The sequence below is a fragment of the Vigna umbellata genome, chromosome 7, assembly GCF_029865625.1.
Source record: "Vigna umbellata cultivar VRB3 chromosome 7, Vumbellata_1.0, whole genome shotgun sequence".
NCBI lineage: Eukaryota > Viridiplantae > Streptophyta > Magnoliopsida > Fabales > Fabaceae > Vigna > Vigna umbellata.
The window spans coordinates 20,383,248-20,401,547 of NC_142171.1; the positions used below are offsets into that span (position 1 = coordinate 20,383,248).

The 18,300-nt window shown below is 33.6% G+C and overlaps 1 protein-coding gene across 1 annotated transcript; it reads right to left on the reverse strand.

Moving 5' to 3' along the window:
- Positions 1–4,446: 4,446 nt before the first annotated feature.
- LOC124830475 (gamma-glutamyl hydrolase-like) lies at positions 4,447–9,057 on the reverse strand. The gene is made up of 10 exons (XM_047304200.2): positions 8,695–9,057; positions 7,881–7,967; positions 6,726–6,815; positions 5,948–6,042; positions 5,677–5,737; positions 5,443–5,532; positions 5,241–5,303; positions 5,034–5,125; positions 4,753–4,845; positions 4,447–4,673 (listed from the first exon to the last, which is right to left on the reverse strand). Exons 1-10 carry the CDS (start codon positions 9,028–9,030, stop codon positions 4,640–4,642), a joined length of 1,041 nt encoding a protein of 346 aa, XP_047160156.1. The 5' UTR covers positions 9,031–9,057; the 3' UTR covers positions 4,447–4,639.
- Between the last annotated feature and the right edge of the window lie 9,243 nt (positions 9,058–18,300).

Genomic DNA, 18,300 nt, shown 5'->3' on the forward strand with positions numbered 1-18,300 from the left:
TGTGATGTGCAACGTGAGAGGGAAAGATGTGGATTCTGAGATGTGAAGAAATGAAGATCTGTTTTGTGGTGGAATAAGACGCGAGAATGAAATGCGAAATGAAGTGGTGCGTGTCTGATGAATGAGGGAGCTGACGCGGGACTGAATGGAGAGCGCTGACGCGCATGCGAGGTGGCAGCGAAGGAGAGGTAGTGTGGGATGAGAGAGAAAGCACCGTGAAAATGGAAAATGGAAGGGAGAAAGTGTGCTTGGAAGGTGGCTAGAGGAAGTCTTTGGACTCTCTAGCCTATGACTTTCAAGAGAGAATAGTTTCTGATTTCAGAAAATTCAATTCTCATTAATCTCAAAAGTGCCCATTACAATAGAGAAGCTGGGTATTTATAGTAACCCATGCTCCTTACAAGCTAACCTATGAAAGGTAAAAATACGATAAAAAGGACTATATCGGACAGGATTACATCACACCATCTACGTCCACCTCAACTCCAGCATCCACCTCCTGTCCACCAGTACTTTCCAGCTCCACTCCACCATCTACATCCACCTCAACTCCACCCTCTATATGTACCTCCCCTACTTCACCAGATGAAACTGCTCTTTCTTCAACCTCATTTTTCACTTCAACCTCCTCCATATTTCCTTCATCACCACGCTCAATGTTTGGGGAGCCTACAATCCCAATACCCTAACCACTCCAACCAGGTGCTTCAGCTTCCCAAAGTAAATAAATTTGGTTCACATCATCTTCTACAACCTCTGCTTCGTCCATGCCATGAACAACAAGTCAACTTTCTCTAAAAAGTTTGTCACCTTCATCATATTCATTGCTCCTCTATCATCATATAGTTTATGCAACAAATGTTGTACGCTGTAATATAACTCTTTCACTTGAAGGTACCACAGATCTTTTAGTGCATCTACTATTTCAAAAAAACTCCATCTATCGGGATCAACATCCCACACAACAATCTCTCCATCTATGTAATTAAAGGGGACTTCTTTTATCAAGGTCCCACCATGGTGGACCACTATCTCAAATCTTTCCCCAGACATCCCAATCCCTACAACTCAAATGCAAATGGGGACCACTTAAATTACTTAACTAACAACAATGGGACCACTATGAAACCCAAAAAGCCGACAATCTTCGTCACTGTCTTCAACCACCCAACAAGCAACAACTATAATCATATTTAAAACACAATACACAACGCATTACAAAATAATTCAACATACAATATTGACCCAACAAATTTATACCCCAAAAATCATCGTTAATCGAACAAAATATAATTAAACCCTAACCCTCAAATACAACAACAACAAGATCAACTTATTAGCCTTAGATTATGACCACTTACCTCACGCACGTACGCTGTTCCAATTTCACTTTGAAGGAATCACTAGCCAAAACCACTTGCAGCACAATGTTTTACCCAGAATTGCCCAAATCAGTCTTAGATAAGGGTAATTTTGTTTTAACCCCCACTTAAACCTACAACCCAAATTACTTCAATTCACAGTGTCACGTAATCATCAAACATAACAGCTCACTCAGATTTGCCATAGTGGCATCATCACCGTTATGTTTTTAACGACGTCCACAAAAAAGACAGAATTGAACATTTTTAAACAAAAGTAGGGACCTTACTAAACTTTTTCATAAGGTATGACCATTTTGAACCAAACCCCCAAAAGTAGGGACCAAATGATGTATTAAACCTATTTAAATCAACAACCTAATGACCTCAGATTCATTCTATTGTTTTTAACATGTTTTAGACCTTCCTTATGTATTTAACAAGTTGCATTTAACCCATCTAAGTCGCCCAAACTGTCTTATTGTGCTCTAGACCCCAAATGCCCAATTTCAGTACCTCACTTCCCTTGAACTAACCTAGACCTTCTGCCTAACTATTGAACCTGTTTACTGATGGACAAATTTATGATCACCAAAATATGATGTCACAAACTTGTTTTACAATCGGCAAGTATGACCGAATCGTTCAAGTAATAAACTTGGTAAGACCAAGTATCGTTCTCCCAAAGGACTCACGGCCTAGTTTAGTTGTGTGGTTTGTTGATTAGCTAAGACTTAAGAACGAAATAATTGAGGTTTAATATGCAAAACAGAAAATAAACATGTATGCATGAGGTTTTGATCAATGGCAAAAGCAAAAGACAAATACTTTCAATGAAATATATATATGAATATGTTGTTGGGGGTCAATTTCATCTCATCCACTCTCATATATTTTAGGAATTCAACATTCAAATCATCATTGTTAACGCCACTCTCTAAATTTTACCTTGTCAAGAAGGCCTATCCCTAATTACGAGTTCATACGATTCCTAGCATTCCTAATAATTAGTTCTCTTAGCACAGGAGCTTAACGACAACCAATATAATATTGGGAGAGATTCCCCGGATCTAGACTTCCCCGTACGTTCCCGTATCGACAAAATCAATAATCATGCATTGAATGAGTTAAACAAAGCAAGCATTAAACAAAGAGGAAAAACCCTAACTAATGATGAAAGAAAGCATAAATCTTAGATTAAGATGCAAGCACAAATTCCATATATGAGAGCTTCAAAAGATTACATTGATTCCCCAACAAACATACAAGGTTTAGTTCACCATATTCATGGTGAACCTAGATGAACAATGAAAGAATGAAGGATAAAACCCTATAAAGGTGAAGAGGTAGCCTGAGCATCCAAGATCCTCCTTCAAAGGGGTGGAAGAGAGAGTGTTTGCTTCGTCTTTGCCAAAGATATCAACCCTAAGACATCTAGGTCTTTAAATAGGACATAAAAATAATAGAAAACGGGTCCAGGCCCAAACAGATCATAAAATCGCATAAGACTGGCCCAAAACTCGTCTGGTTGACTTTTTTCGTATTCTGGTTGACTGGTTGACTTTTTTGGTTTACTGGTTGACTTTTCTGATTGACTGATTGACTTTTCTGGTTTCTGGTTGACTTTTCAGCACTCCAATCATTCGGTACTTCAATTCTTCTTTCAAATCATTCAATTAGCCTACAAAATCAAGGGAATCTTGCACAAAACCATTAAATTCACTTTCAACTCTCTTATTCACAAAACTAAAGCAAAAATATGAGTTCAAGCTAGTTTCTAAGTCTTAAAGGTTGCTTTTGGTATCAATTTTAAGCATAAAAATAACGGTTTTTCAACCGTTATCATTTACCAAATTGACACTAAGTAGAAATCTCACCCTATTCCCTCCGTACATGTTCTATTTACAGCCCCTTTCGTTCATCCAAAAGGATTCCCAAACAAACCACTACAGTCTCATCAACCACACATTTCAGTTCATAACATCCAACATGCTTAAAATATAAAATACAATCCAACAACACATCAGTGCAGCAGTCAACATGCATTCATTTACAAAGTAGATTCAAGAAATAATTTCAAGAAAACAATTAGCTCCCCTTACCTTGGTGGTTACAAGTACAACACTTTAGAAGAAGCCCTGAAATAGTAACCCTCGCACAGAAAACAAGTTCCACAAAACCCGTCCAAAGCAGAAACTAATCGGATGGATGAGAAGCTCTCAACTCCGTGAACGAAAGAACACCAGTTATTTGACAATGTAACGATTGAAATGTGTGGATGGGTAGAGAGAAGGCAGAGTAAGAAGGAGAGATCAAAGTTTAGAGAGAGAAGGATAAGTTGGACAATGAACTCAGATTGGAAAAAACCCCTTCTAAGATCATGGTGTCCTTAGTTTTACAGGCTTGCCTGCCCCAACATAAGGCCCAAAAACCCTATATTTTTCAGGCCTTTACATTAAGACATTTTTTTAATAATATTTTGATACAATATAGTGTTATTTTTTTTATTGAATTTAGAATATTTCACTATAATAACATATAAATAATAAATAAGTAAAAAATATATACATATGATATGATGTTAAATGTTGTCAAAATAATCTATATTAAAATATATTTTTGCTATAAGATAAAACCACTTTTTCGTCAATCCTCTCTTCTCTTTTTCCTATATTTTCTCCTCCATTATACTTCTTCTCTTCATTTATCTCTACTCTTTTCCCGACTTCTTCTCATTCAATTTTCTTCTCATAAGAACACAAAAAAGACCACATAAAAAAGGAAGAATCCACGTAAAGGAAAAGAGTGTGTAGCTATTTAGTAAGAAAAGGGAAGGAAAAGATATTGAAGAGTAAGGTATCTTTTTCCCTTCATCTCTTTCAGTTATCATGACATGACTCTTTGGATATCAGAAGTTATGTATCTCATTCATCTTTTAATAAATAAACTTGTATTCTTTACACGTAATTAATTCGTAAATCTAAATTTAATTTTAAAGACATACTTTTTAATATTGTTTTTATAAATCTTCATAATAAACGCGGACTCTTTTATATTTTGAATCCTGTAGTAACACTGTGACATATATACAACAAACACAAGTTTAGATTGCACGGTAGAATCACACCGACAGAATAACACACTAAGATTTGCGGACAATAACATGATACTATCTCATTGATAAGATATTAAGCATATTACAAACATGATTGTGCACAAATTTTTATTCCTCAAAATCCAGCATTCATAATTTATTGTGAACAAGATCACTCTCAATGTCACTCAAAGAGATAAACTTGATCATATCCTTTCCTGCAATTTGCAAAAAGAAACCATATAAAAACTTTGTCATGTGCTAGCCAATGAATAACAGTGACAAAGATAAACTTACCCAGCAACTCCACCATAGCTGGCCTTGTAGTTGTAGATCAGATTGTCTCGCACTGCTTGATCATCAGGTCTGTTTGAGGATTTCCTAGCTTCACTGCAAATTCATGAAACACACACATATTAATAGATAATTCAATAACTAATAACACGATTAATTCAACAAATAACAAATGTTATTAAAATCAACTTTAATTCATAACTCTAATTTTATATTTAAAAATAAATTTTAAATTTAACTTAATTTAAATCAGTAGGAAAAAGAATTAAAGTATGTGTTCTGACCTCACGAAGAAGTTTGCAGAGGACTGAGTAACACGAATTGCATTCTCTGTGTGAGGTGCTTTCAAAGATGTGGCCCATTCAAAAGCATTTTTCTGCAATATTTGGTAAAAAGGTGCAATAATATAGTTAAAAGAAATTAAATTATGAAACTGAGAGTTACTAATAAAAAAATATATGTTTATCTTTTAAAGCAAATTTATAAATTACCTCTGGGTTCCATAGGTTAACAGTCACAGGATAGTTCCATCCACGTGCTGTGGAGACAAAAATCTAAAATAATAATTAATGCTAATGTTAGAAATTTTAACCGGACAAGTTAGAAATTTTAACCGGACAAGTTAGAATACGAAGAAAAATAGGTTTAAGATGAAGAGAAGACAAATTAACAAAACATTAAATTAATCAATACCTTGCCATCTCTGTCTGCGGCTGTTGCCAAAATGTCAAAAAAGCTGGATAACTTTTTATTATATTGAAGCTTGTATGGGCTTATGGCATACTGTCATGTAAATTAAGGAATTGTCAAATCTATGTAGAAAATAATTTCAGATTTTTTGTTATTAAACATTTAAAAATACATTGACTATATATAATAATTGAAGCCTCAAACTATATAACAAGGTAATTGAGAACACAAACTCACTATATGATTGTGCAGGACAAGACACTCTGACATCAGCAGTTGAAACAAATCTGAAGGAAATCTATAGAAGAAAAAAAAGAGGTTAAACTTAATCTTTCATTCTAACAAAATGAAATAACAGATCAATGAATTTGTTGAAAAGAATACTTGTAAATTATGAACTGAAGCATTTACAAGTTTATAGAAGTTCATTATGGTTCTGCTCTTTCAATGCTTCTTTTGAGATTGAAAATTTATAACGTATCTACCATTGAAAATTTATAAAACTTACTTTTGATATATACTTCCTTCTTCAAGTGAATTAATCCACATTTGAAGATAACTTGGCAAACTCGATGCATTGAATGGTTCAAGAACATCAGCTTGCTGTTTCCAAGGAAAACCAGAAACATGAATACAACACACCACAAAAATATAACAAAAATCAAAAGAGAAAATTAACTTGTGTGAGTATTTTTACAATAATTTAACAAATAGAAAAAAAAGACGATGTTAATGATAATGAATAGTTTAAGGAAATAATTAAATATATTTTCCATCCTTAATCTATCTACAAATATGTGTTTATTATCTAAACTAACCTAAATATATATTTCCGTTCATACATTTTAGGAAAATAATATAAAATATTCTTTTCAATGTTTTCCATGTAACAAATAAAGTTTTACATTATATCAGTGATGAAACTGAAAGGTTTATAGAAGCCTTGACTACTCCATTTATATATATATATATATATATATATATATATATATATATATATATATGTATATATGTAAATTAATATATAATTTTTTTTTCAATTTTACTATATTTTGTGTATTTAACACTCTCAAAAATGTTAATACATTTTTATCTTGACATTTCAAAATACTTTACGAAGAAGATATGTCACTAGAACAAATTATAATATAAGTTTTATGTGTTGAGAAATATATTTTATATAACTTTAATAAAATATAAAAGCAATAATATATAAATTAAAAAAACATATTTAACATATAAAATATACATTTGACAACCCCTCATGTAAAATGATTATAACTTACATCAGCTACTGTCTTTATTAGCAGGTTTCCACCTAAGTTGAGGCCAAGAACTGGGAAGTGGTCCCCACCATCATTTCTCTCTAAAGCAGCCTGTCCACACAAATAAAATTCCATAAATTATTTTTAAATTATACAAACTAATTTCATTCATAAAAAAAATTTAGTTTTTTTCATATTCTATGGAGCAAACATGTATTGAGAGAGAGAAACGTGTACAATGAATGAGCAAATTCAGAGTATGAAAATAAATAAAATATTACAGATTAACAATTATTATAATAATTGTTAATTATAAGAATATAATAATGCCTTGCCTCCCTCGTGTATGTAAGGTGTGTAAATATAAATAATTAATCAATATTTAAGAAGCATTATTCAACAAATAATCAAGGCACCATAAGATCTTGACAATAATCCCTAAGTAAAAATAAAATAAAAGGAAAATAATTTACAGCATTATAAAACAGAATTGCTAACAAGTTTAAAAGAAAAAAAGATGATAAATAGCATGTAAAAAAATGTTTTATTTGTATGGATCTATTTAGCTTAATTTATAGAAAATATTAGTTTAATTCCTGTTTATTTATATGGGAAGATTATGTTTGCTGTTATTTTAATTTAAAAATAAAAAATATTCTCACGATAAGCATCCCTAAACTTGCTATCACATTAGCTTTGAGGAACAGATTACAAAAATATTTAAATAGTTTAAAAAAACTAAACTTTAAGTATGTAATTAATTTTAAATAAATTAACATTTACATAATTTCTTAGTCTTTTTAAAAAATATTAAAATATACATAAATTAGAATAACAATACAAAAAATAAAAACATTAGTTTTTATTGAAAAAAAAGATAAAAAATAGTTATTTTTCTTTTGAAAAAATAATTTTCTATTTTCATCTATTGTATCTTTCCTCACATCACAAGTTAGATGTTGCAAAAATATGGATATTTTGTTAGCAAATATCAATGCTGAATAAGGCTACTAAATCAAAAGGTGATATATATGTTTTTGTTTGAAAATCAATTCCCACAAGTCCCTACTAATTAAAAGGATTTTATCCATGAATCTGAATATTAAAATATAAAATTATGGATCAAAGTTAATCAATGCATCTTGAAAAGTTTTTATAAAAAAAAGAATTATTTACCTGAAAAAGAAATTGAAGAGCTTCGAGATATGGACCTGATGCAGCCGACCCACCAGTGAGGAGCAGTCCATTTGTCAAAGACAGTTTCTGCAGCAAATAAAACCAATAATGGAAGATCTCAACTCTATTCTTCACTTTCAAATACATATATTAAAAACTACTATTTCAACTCTTAAAAGATAATAAATTTATAAATTTCTCTCTTATACATTTATTATCTAATGTAAATTATTTTACTCAGACTAATATTTTCTTAATTTTGTTGTTTTAATATACACTTAAAAATTTGTGTTTTTTTTTCTTCATAAAAAAAACTAATTTTTTTTTTGTAGAAAAATACTTAAAAAGTATAAAATCATACAAATCTTACTTTTCATTTTGTAATTTTGTAATTTTTTTTATTTATAATGGATGTCTATATTCATAAGTCTCCCCTTGTTTACCAAATTAAACTCTTTAAACAAAATTTATTATCCCAAATATGTAATATTCGGCAGCCAATATATAATGATTTAAAGAGAAAAATAACAATTATTAGTGATATTATACATTTTTCACGGATAAAATTGTAAATTAGTTCGTAAATAAGCTGTAAAGTTTATTACAACTTCCATCAACAATGTGTTGGTCATGAAGCACACTTTTATTATTAAGTAATTTTTGTATGGATTTTAATTTTTAATTGATACTTCCCGTAGATTCTTTTTATATAATCTATTTGAAAAGAAGAACATCACATTAATTAATTTTGTATTAACTTGGTATTAATTATCCCTTATGTATTTTGTAATAATATATTTTTGGCGTGATTTACCGTCTTAAGGCTCTCCGGTGACTCGTTGTAGAGAAGAGGAATAACTCTAGCACCACCGGACTCCACGAACTTCACGTAGGAGGCCGCGATGTGTGAAACGCCGCTGCTGTTGCTGAGGCGGCCGGAGGATCCGTCGCCGGGATTCGACAGGATTCCGATCACCGGCCGCTGGTTAAGGTTTGGGTCGGGTGCCGTGCATTTGGAGGACGAACTCGATGATTTGTCCCGGTGGAGCTGACTCGGCAATAAAATGTGGTCATTGTCAACAATGGCAGCGGCAAGGCATGTGAAGAGAGTAACGAAAAAGAAAAGGCTGAAAACACTTTTGTTTTCCATGGTGCAGAAGGGGACTGATGTTGGAGCTTGAAGGAAAATTGGGAAGATGTTTGCTTATTTATGGTTGAAATTGTCACGTGCCAACTATTTGGTGGGCCACATGTAATATCTCTTAAAGATAAGGTAATCTTTTTAGGATTTTACATTCATTTTATAATTGAATTTTATAAACTTAAATTAACTTTGAAGTATGTTTTTTAAAGATTGTATCCTCTCACGTGTTCTATTCATCATATTCATAAATTTGTTTCCCACTCATATGAGTATGTATGATGGAAAACCGCAACGTGAAATAACAATATTGGTAATAAAAAAGTTGATTGAAATTCAATTTACATTCTCAATTGTGAAAAGTGACACTAAACACCGAAAAATTCACTTAAAATTTGGTTGTCGAAGAAACCAAAGTTCTAACTCCTCGTAATATCATAGACTACTGAAAGGTTATTTTTTTTAATGGGTCGAGTCACCTAAGTTTATACTATGTTGTTTCTATTCGGTCTCTGTAAGATTTTTTCTTTCGTTGTTCAAACTGTTTGGAAGGATATCTGTCAAAGGTGTTCTGATGCTTAATCCAGTAATGGTCCGATCGGTAAGTTAAACGCTGTAATAAATGCGTAATTAATGAATCTGTCTACCTCTTATCTTTGACCTGTATTTATAATTTTGGTCATGGGCATTGAATTTGACTTGCAAAAAGCTTTTCTTGAATTGTTTGATGAATCTGAAAAATTGAATGTTGCTAATAAAAATTTGAAAAAGGAATTTAAACAATTGCAAATTAAATATGATAAGGCATTAGATGAGGAAGTAAGTTTGAGAAATAAAATTTGAAACTTGGAAATGAAAGAGTCTTCAAATGTTGAACATCTTGTTGAATGTCTTTCATGTAAGAGTCATATGATTGATATTGATATTCTTGAAAATCTTCTTGAAGTTGCAACTAGAAATAATAATGTTGAAATGCTTATACCTGTTAAAAAGGTTTATAAAAATAAAAGTGTTTTTAAAAGTAAGAACCAAATTAAAAGAACCCGTAGGGTATGGGTTGAAAAAGGAACTGTGTCTTATAGAAACCCAAATGTTGTCACATACTTTTATTGTATGAAAAAGGGGCACACTTCTAACAAATGTAGAATTAAACATTTTGATGTTCCAAATGGAAAATTTGTTTGGATTCCTGTTATAAAGTAAATTGTCTCTAACCTCAAAGGACCCAAATGAGATTATGGGGACCAAAACTCTATTGTTTGGTTTTGCAGGTTAATTTTTCAAAAGGAAAAGAAGACTCTATGGTCTCCTGGTATTTTTTTTAAGAGCTTTGAAATACTTTATGAATGTTAGATGTGTCTTAAGTTGAAAATTTGGCCAAAATTTGTGTTTTTCGGAAATTAACGCAAATAATCGATTATCAAGGGTAATAATCGATTATCTCGTCCTCAAAAATTTGGATTTTGACAATTTGGCTCGCACATAATCGATTATTTAAAGTAATAATCGATTATCTTAAGTCACAACCCAAAAAAAAAGTTCCAAAAAAAAAATTTCAAAAATTTATAAGGAATCTGTCTTTGATTTTTAAAGGGAATATTACTTTTAGGGGAGTAATTTTTAATGAATTAAAAGGACCCAAATTCTTTTTAAGTTAACAAATTTAGGGGGAGCATAAGGATTAGATGTTTTTCTGATTATAATAAAAAATGGGGAAATCTATTTTTGAATGACATATTATGTGAAAACTGGTACCTATATAAGGGGAAGATATATGAGTTTGTTAGATATCTTGTTTTTATCTCTATTATGGATTAATTAATATTGTTTGTACTTCTTAATTAGAGTTGAATTTCTGTTTTGAAATGCATCAATTCTTTTGTTGAGGGGGAGAAAAATTTGAGGGGGAGTTTTTCCACTTTTTTACTTTTTGCTTATGATAAAAAAGGGGGAGAAAACTTCTAATTTAAGTAGTGCAGTTATTACTAACATGTTTGTGAGTATGAAATCTGTGCAGGAAATTAGAAATGCTTTTAACAAGAAGATATTTTTGATCATCATCAAAAAGGGGGAGATTGTTACCAATGAGGAGCATTGGTATCTTGAAGCTACTGTGAAATTTTGATGATGATAAAAGCTGAAGAATTGAAGACTCTAAATGCATCTTTTGTTAAACGCATTTTGTAGAAACAAATGTATAGGATAAAATGTAATGATGTAAAATCTCTTAGAAATTTTCGTATTTAGTGAGTCATTGCACAAATAATCGATTATCAAGAGGAATAATCGATTATCACGAGCCAGTTTAGAAGAGAGTTGCTTTAAGGTACAAATTAAGTATAAAATTAAAAGTTTTTCAACTGTTATTAGATGACATTCACACATGCCAATATTCAACCTTGCTCTCATGTGTCGGATATCACCACACATCGAGCCGTCTTCATCTATTGTGTCCTCAGAAGATTGAACATTAATGTGGGGCAGGTTATAGAAAATGAAATCAAATAGTGTGCTCATGCTGTAAGTAACAAATCTCCTCTGGGGAACCCATCTCTCATTACATATCTTTGTGAATTAGTAGGGGTCAAAATATTTACTCCTCCATTTGAGAGACCGAGGAATGAGATAGATGCCTCATATCAGCCTCCCAGGGTCCACAAGAGACCCCCGCCTGCTCAACAAGATCCATTTTAGATGGGAGACATGTACATGGCATTAGTGAATGTCAGGTTTGATGCATTGTATAAAGGACAACATGCGTTATTGAGGAGCATGACATTCGCCTTTTCTGAGCGTCAGTTTATGTCTTCAGACAATTTTTCAGTCTATGTTGCATGGCCTGGGGGCCAGGCCCAAGCTAATGGAGGAGGTGGCAAATCCAGAGCTGCAACCATGGATGAGGATGCAGATGATGATGATGATGAGGATGTAGATGAAGATGAGGATGAGGATGAGGATGAGGATGAAGATGAAGATGATGATGAAGACTTAGATGACAGTAGAGGATGATGAAGACTTAGATGACAGTAGAGGATGATGAAACACCAACATTTACTGATGGATGCTACTAGATTAGGATGTGTCGTTGTCTTTATTTTTATGCATGTTGAACTTTGTTTATTTAATTTTGATTTTAGTGAGTCATGTACTTGGTTAAATGGACAGTATGCTGCAATGGTTTTATATCAAGTGATAAATTGTTTTGTGTGATGATGAGAAGTATGATTGGCTTGTGTTTGCCTTATTGTTGTGAAAGTGATGTTGAGATATAGATTGCTTTAGAGTTTAAGCATAAATGGTGGTTGCTCATAATTGTTAAGATAGATGCATGGTTTCAATTGTGATTAATATGCTTGGCCTGATGTTTATCAAATTGTGGAACCTTGAGTTAACTTATGAGATGTTGTGCCCTGGAGTTTTTGTTGATTGAATGCTATTTCTTTGGAATCACAGTTGATTTTGCCTGAGTTTCTCTGTTTGAACAATTTTCTTGCTTGTTACAAATGATCAAGGCCATCTGTTCTTATTCCTTGTAAGCCAATGCCAAAATTTTAACCCAAAAATTTGTTTTATCCTTTGAACCTTGAGCCTAGTGTGAAAAAAGAAATAAATAATAAAAAATAAATACCCTTGAAATTCTTGCCTTGAATTGAGTAGAGTATGCATGTGTGGTATATGAGAATGGTTCAAGTTTGGGGTTGTTGGGTTGTTAAAAGTAAAAGAAAAAAAGAGCATTGAGCAAAGTGAATAAAGCAAGAGAAAAGCAAAACAAGAGAAAGGTCAGCTCAATGCATAAAAGTTGGGATTAAGTTGAGAAGTGATTTCTCAAGTGAAAAGTAGAAAGAGAGATTAATGCTAAATTATGAAGTAATTGTTCACTCTTAACTCAAGGAACTTTGTGGTATCCAGAAAAACCGGTTTTCTTCTTAGCCCAGCCACAATACAAGCCTTAAAAAGTCCTTGTGATGATAACTTGCTTGCGAATGTGTTTGATGTGTTTAAATGAAAGGCAAAGTTGAATTGTGTGACATTGTGATGGTAAAGTGAAACAGACACCTCACTATACACATTTGAGCTTGAGTGAAACAATTTCTTTCCTTGGTAAGGAATGGTTCCATGCACTATGGGATAATATTTTGCCTGAGGGTATCCAAAGGATTAAAACAAGGTGGGCTTCTTTGGCTAGAGAGGTTCAAGAAAAAAATTGCCTTTATCACTTCCAAACATGCATATCAATCAAGAATCATCAACAGAGTCAAGGCAAGGCATGTGTGCAAGCAATCAAGAGACATATCACACACAAGAAAGAACATAAAGTGGCTCAAATCTCACACAGGGTATCTCTGTCATAATCAATTCAACCTCTCAAACATGATAATCATCTTCCCAAGTAAAGAAAGGCAAGGATTTCAAGCCAAGTATCAATGAAGTGAAGGTCAAGTCTACAACCTAAACAAAGTCCAGAAAGCAAGAGAAACATGCAAATATGTACACAAACACAACAAAAACAACCTAGAAAAGAAAAATTTAACACAGAAAACAAAAACTAACATTGAAAAATCACAATCTCCCCCAATAGACCACACTTAAACTATACAATGTCCTCAGTGTGTCACAAACAATAAGATCAACAATCATAACAGTCAACAGATCATGGACAAGTGCAATAAAAGTGGGGAAAGGAGGAGAAGGGAAAAGAAAACTCCCTTGAGTCAAGGTGGAAGTTGCCAATTTTGGACTATCAAGGAGATGTTCTCCACCATTGGATCCAGCAAGGAAGTTTTGAGGAAGAACTGCTTCATCCTCCGGATTTGATCAAGCAGGGAAATGTCTTCCATAGCTGGATCTAAGAAGAAGTGATTGTTGATGAGCGGGTTCAGCCGGTGCCTATTGATATTCAAGCGTTTGTGTATACCAGCACCTTTGTTCTCTATTGTGGGTGTTTGTTGATCAAATTCATGTGTACCTCCTCCAACATGGTTAGTGCAATGTGTCCTTAAAGAAATGACATGCAAAGGTATTACACCCAATTTGAATTTATCAGACTGAACCTGAAATATACTCTCAGAACATGAATCACTTTCAAATTTAGAAACAGTATCAACAACTGGCTTAGATTCATGTTCAGTGCATGGATAATAAACATTTAGACGTGATAACAAAAAGTGGTTCTCATCATGCAGAGAGGTAGAATTGAAAGCATGCTTGATGTAATCCTGCCTGACGTAGTCCTTTTTTTTGTATTTTTACCTTTCATAGGTTAGCTTGTAAGGAGCATGGATTATTATAAATACCCAGCTTCTCTATTGTAATGGGCACTTTTGAGATTAATGAGAATTGAATTTTCTGAAGTCAGAAATTATTCTCTTTTGAAAGTCAGGCTAGAGAGTGCAAAGACTCCCTCTAGCCACCTTCCAAGGACACTCTCTCTTCCATTTTCCATTTTCACGGTGCTTCTCTCTCATCCACTACGTCAGCCTCCACGAAGCGCTACTCATATGCAGCCACATCTTTAGTGGTGTGCATCAGCATTTCGCTTCCTCGTTAGCGTTTTGATACATCTTCCTCAGCGCATCAATTTTCATTTCACAGAAACGACAACCTCATTCGCGTCTTCAACCTCAGATTTCACCTTGCATCTTTCTCGAGTCTGTCCACTCGAGAGTTCCTCCATCACAGATTCCACGTTCAACCTCTATTCTACCAACCCTAGATCCAGGTTTTCCACCGAATCTCATCTTCTCCGCTAGGGTTTCATCTCACTTCCTTCTTCATTTTCAATGTTCCTCTGATTTCCACGATTGATTTACCTTTTCCACCGTTCAATCTTCATTTTGAACCGATTAATCGGTTCATATTGGGTTTCCTTCCATTTCTAGGGTTTCTATCGAGTTTAACCCTCTATTTCTTGTTCTTCTACGAGTTTTTGTCATTTTCCGCTGCGTTCATCTATGTGATAATAGTTGAAAAACTGTTATTTTCATGCTTAAAATTGACACAAAAAGCAACCTTTACACTTAGAAACTACCTTGAAATCATGCTTTTATCCATATTTTCAGAAATAAGAGAGCTGGACAGGTTTATGCTTGATTTCAGTGTTTTTGTGCAGGTTTTAAGGTGAATTTAGTGAAAGAAGCGAAGAAGAAGAGAGATGGAATCAGAAAAGTCAACCAGAAACCAGAAAAGTCAACCAGTCAACCAGAAAAGTCAACCAGTCAACCAAAAAGTCAACCAGTCAACCAGAATACGAAAAAAGTCAATCAGACGAGTTTTTGGCCAGTTTTATGCGATTTTATGATCTGTTTGGGCCTGGACCCGTTTTCTATTATTTTTATGTCCTATTTAAAGACCTAGATGTCTTAGGGTTGGTATCTTTGGCAGAAACGAAGCAAACACTCTCTCTTCCACCCCTTTGAAGGAGGATCTTGGATGCTCAGGCTACCTCTTCAACTTTCTAGGGTTTTATCTTTCATTCTTTCATTATTGTTCATCTAGGTTCACCATGAATATGGTGAACTAAACCTTGTATGTTTGTTGGGGAATCAATGTAATCTTTTGAAGCTCTCATATATGGAATTTGTGCTTGCATCTTAATCTAAGACTTATGCTTTCTTTCATCATTAGTTAGGGTTTTTCCTCTTTGCTCAAAGCTTGCTTTGTTTAACTCATTCAATGCATGATTATTGGTTTTGTCGATACGGGAACGTACGGGGAAGTCTAGATCCGGGGAATTACTCCCAATATTATATTGGTTGTCGTTAAGCTCCTGTGCTAAAAGAACTAATTACTAGGAATGCTAGGAATTGTATGAACTCGTAATTGGGGATAGACCTTCTTGTCAAGGTAATTTAGAGAGTGGCATTAACAATGATGACTTGAATGTTGAATTCCTAAAGTATATGAGAGTGGATAAGATGAAATTGACCCCCAACAACATATTAATCTATATATTACACTGAAAGTGCTTGTCTTTTGCTTTTGCCATTGATCAAAACTCATGCATACATGTTTATTTTCTGTCTTGCATATTAAACTCCAATTATTTTGTTATTAAGTCTTAGCTAATCAACAAATCACATAACTAAACTAGGCCGTGAGTCCTTTGGGAGAACGATACTTGGTCTTACCGAGTTTATTACTTGAAACGATTCGGTCATACTTGCCGATTGTTCAACAAGTTTGTGACATCATATTTTGGTGATCATAAATTTATCCATCAAGTTTTTGGCACCGTTGCCGGGGACTCGTGATTTAACTAGTTAATTTGTGTGATTATTGATTATCTTTGACTTTAATTTTGAATTTCTGTTTTTATTTTCGGTTTTTATTTGATTTTGTTTTATTTTATTTGATTTTATTTTATTTGATTTTATTTGATTTTATTTGATTTTATTTGATTTTATTTTATCTTATTTGATTTGATTTGATTTGATTTGATTTTATTTGATTTTATTTTATCTTATTTGATTTGATTTGATTTTATTTTATTTGATTAGATTAGATTTTATTTGATTTGATTAGATTAGATTTTATTTGATTTTATTTGATTTGATTAGATTAGATTTTATTTTATTTTATTTTATTTTATATTATCCTCTGAATCTTTTATCTTCTGAATCTATATCTTCTCCTATATCTTTTTGTGCTAACAAATCTTTTCTAGGGTTTTGTTTTCTTGTGCATGCAGGAAGCAATTAGAACAAGGAGCAAGAAAACAACAGAACCTCTGCTTGAAGGTCTAGACGAGAGTAGACGGAGGAGAAGAATCCAAACACTAGAGAACTTTTCCCTTCTCTAGAAACTCTCTTACAATCACCACCACAAGGTTCTGTTCATAGCACAGAAAATATGGAGAACAACAATGTTAGAAGAACTCTTGCTGACTACACCAATATAGCTGGACCTCAGCACTTTAACAGTATAGCTAGACCTAGAGTCAATGCAGCTAATATGGAGGTCAAACCAGCACTGATTCAACTGGTGAAAAGCAACCAATTTAATGGGTTATCTCATGAAAGCCCATATGAGCACCTCACTACCTTCAATGAGATTTGCAACACAGTCAAGATTAATGGGGTGCCAGACGAAGCTATCAAACTTAGCTTGTTTCCTTTCTCATTGGGAGGCAATGCTAAGCTTTGGTTGAATTCTTTCCCAGAAGAAAGTTTCACAGAGTGGGAAGCAGTGGTCACAAAATTTTTAAATAAGTACTTCCCACAATCCAAGGTGACAAAAGGCAAGCAAGAAATTTCTTCATTTAAGCAGGGCATGGAAGAATCACTGGGCATGCATGGGACATATACAAAAGCTTGTTACGTAAAACTCCCACGCATGGTTTTGAAGATCAGGAAGTAGTCTTAACTTTCCTTGGAGGTCTTGGTTCACAAACCAAGATGATGCTAGACGCCTCAGCAGGAGGCAATATTAAATGGAAAACTCCAGAGGAAGCAACAAAGATTATAGAAAATATGGCTACTAGTGATAATGAGCTGCACAGTGAGAGAGGAGCTCCTATGCAACAAAAAGGAGTTCTCCAATTACAGACACATGATGCGCTGCTAGCTCAAAACAAAATTCTAACTCAATAGCTGGAGACTCTGACTAAAACTCTTGCACAATTACCCAAAGAGTTGAAAACTGCTGCACAGGTACAAACCCAGTTGTGCGAATTGTGTGGAGGCAACCATATCAATGGTCAATGTGCCTTTCCAGTTGAAGCCGTAGAGGATGTAAACTACATGACCAGTCAGTACCGTCAAGGGAGCTACAATCAGGGGTGGAAACCACACCCAAGTATTGGTCAAGGGCAAACTGGGCAAGCTGGTCAATATAATAAGCAGCAGCAACAACCCACCTTATGGCAACAGTTATCTATGCTTAATGAAAGGTCCATGAGGATGGAGGAAACTCTCAACAATTTCATACAGAAAACTGAGTCTACACAGAAGAGCACTGAAGCTGCTATTAAAAATTTGGAGACTCAGATGGGGCAGATCACCAAACAGATGGAAGAAAGGCCAAGTAGAAATTTTGGGGCTAATACTTAGGTTAACCCCAGAGAAGAGTGCAAGGTGGTAGAGAGTGTTGATGATGAGAAAGTTGAGTTAGATACAGAAGAGAGAAGAGAAATAGAGAGCAATAGCACTTTTCCTTTTCCAATCCATCAAGGGAAACAACTGGACTTCACAGAATTATTCAACATGGTGGATAATGATGCACCTTGGGAGCAGATTCTGCAATAGATTACGGTTTACACTAAATCTAATGAAGAAATCTCTA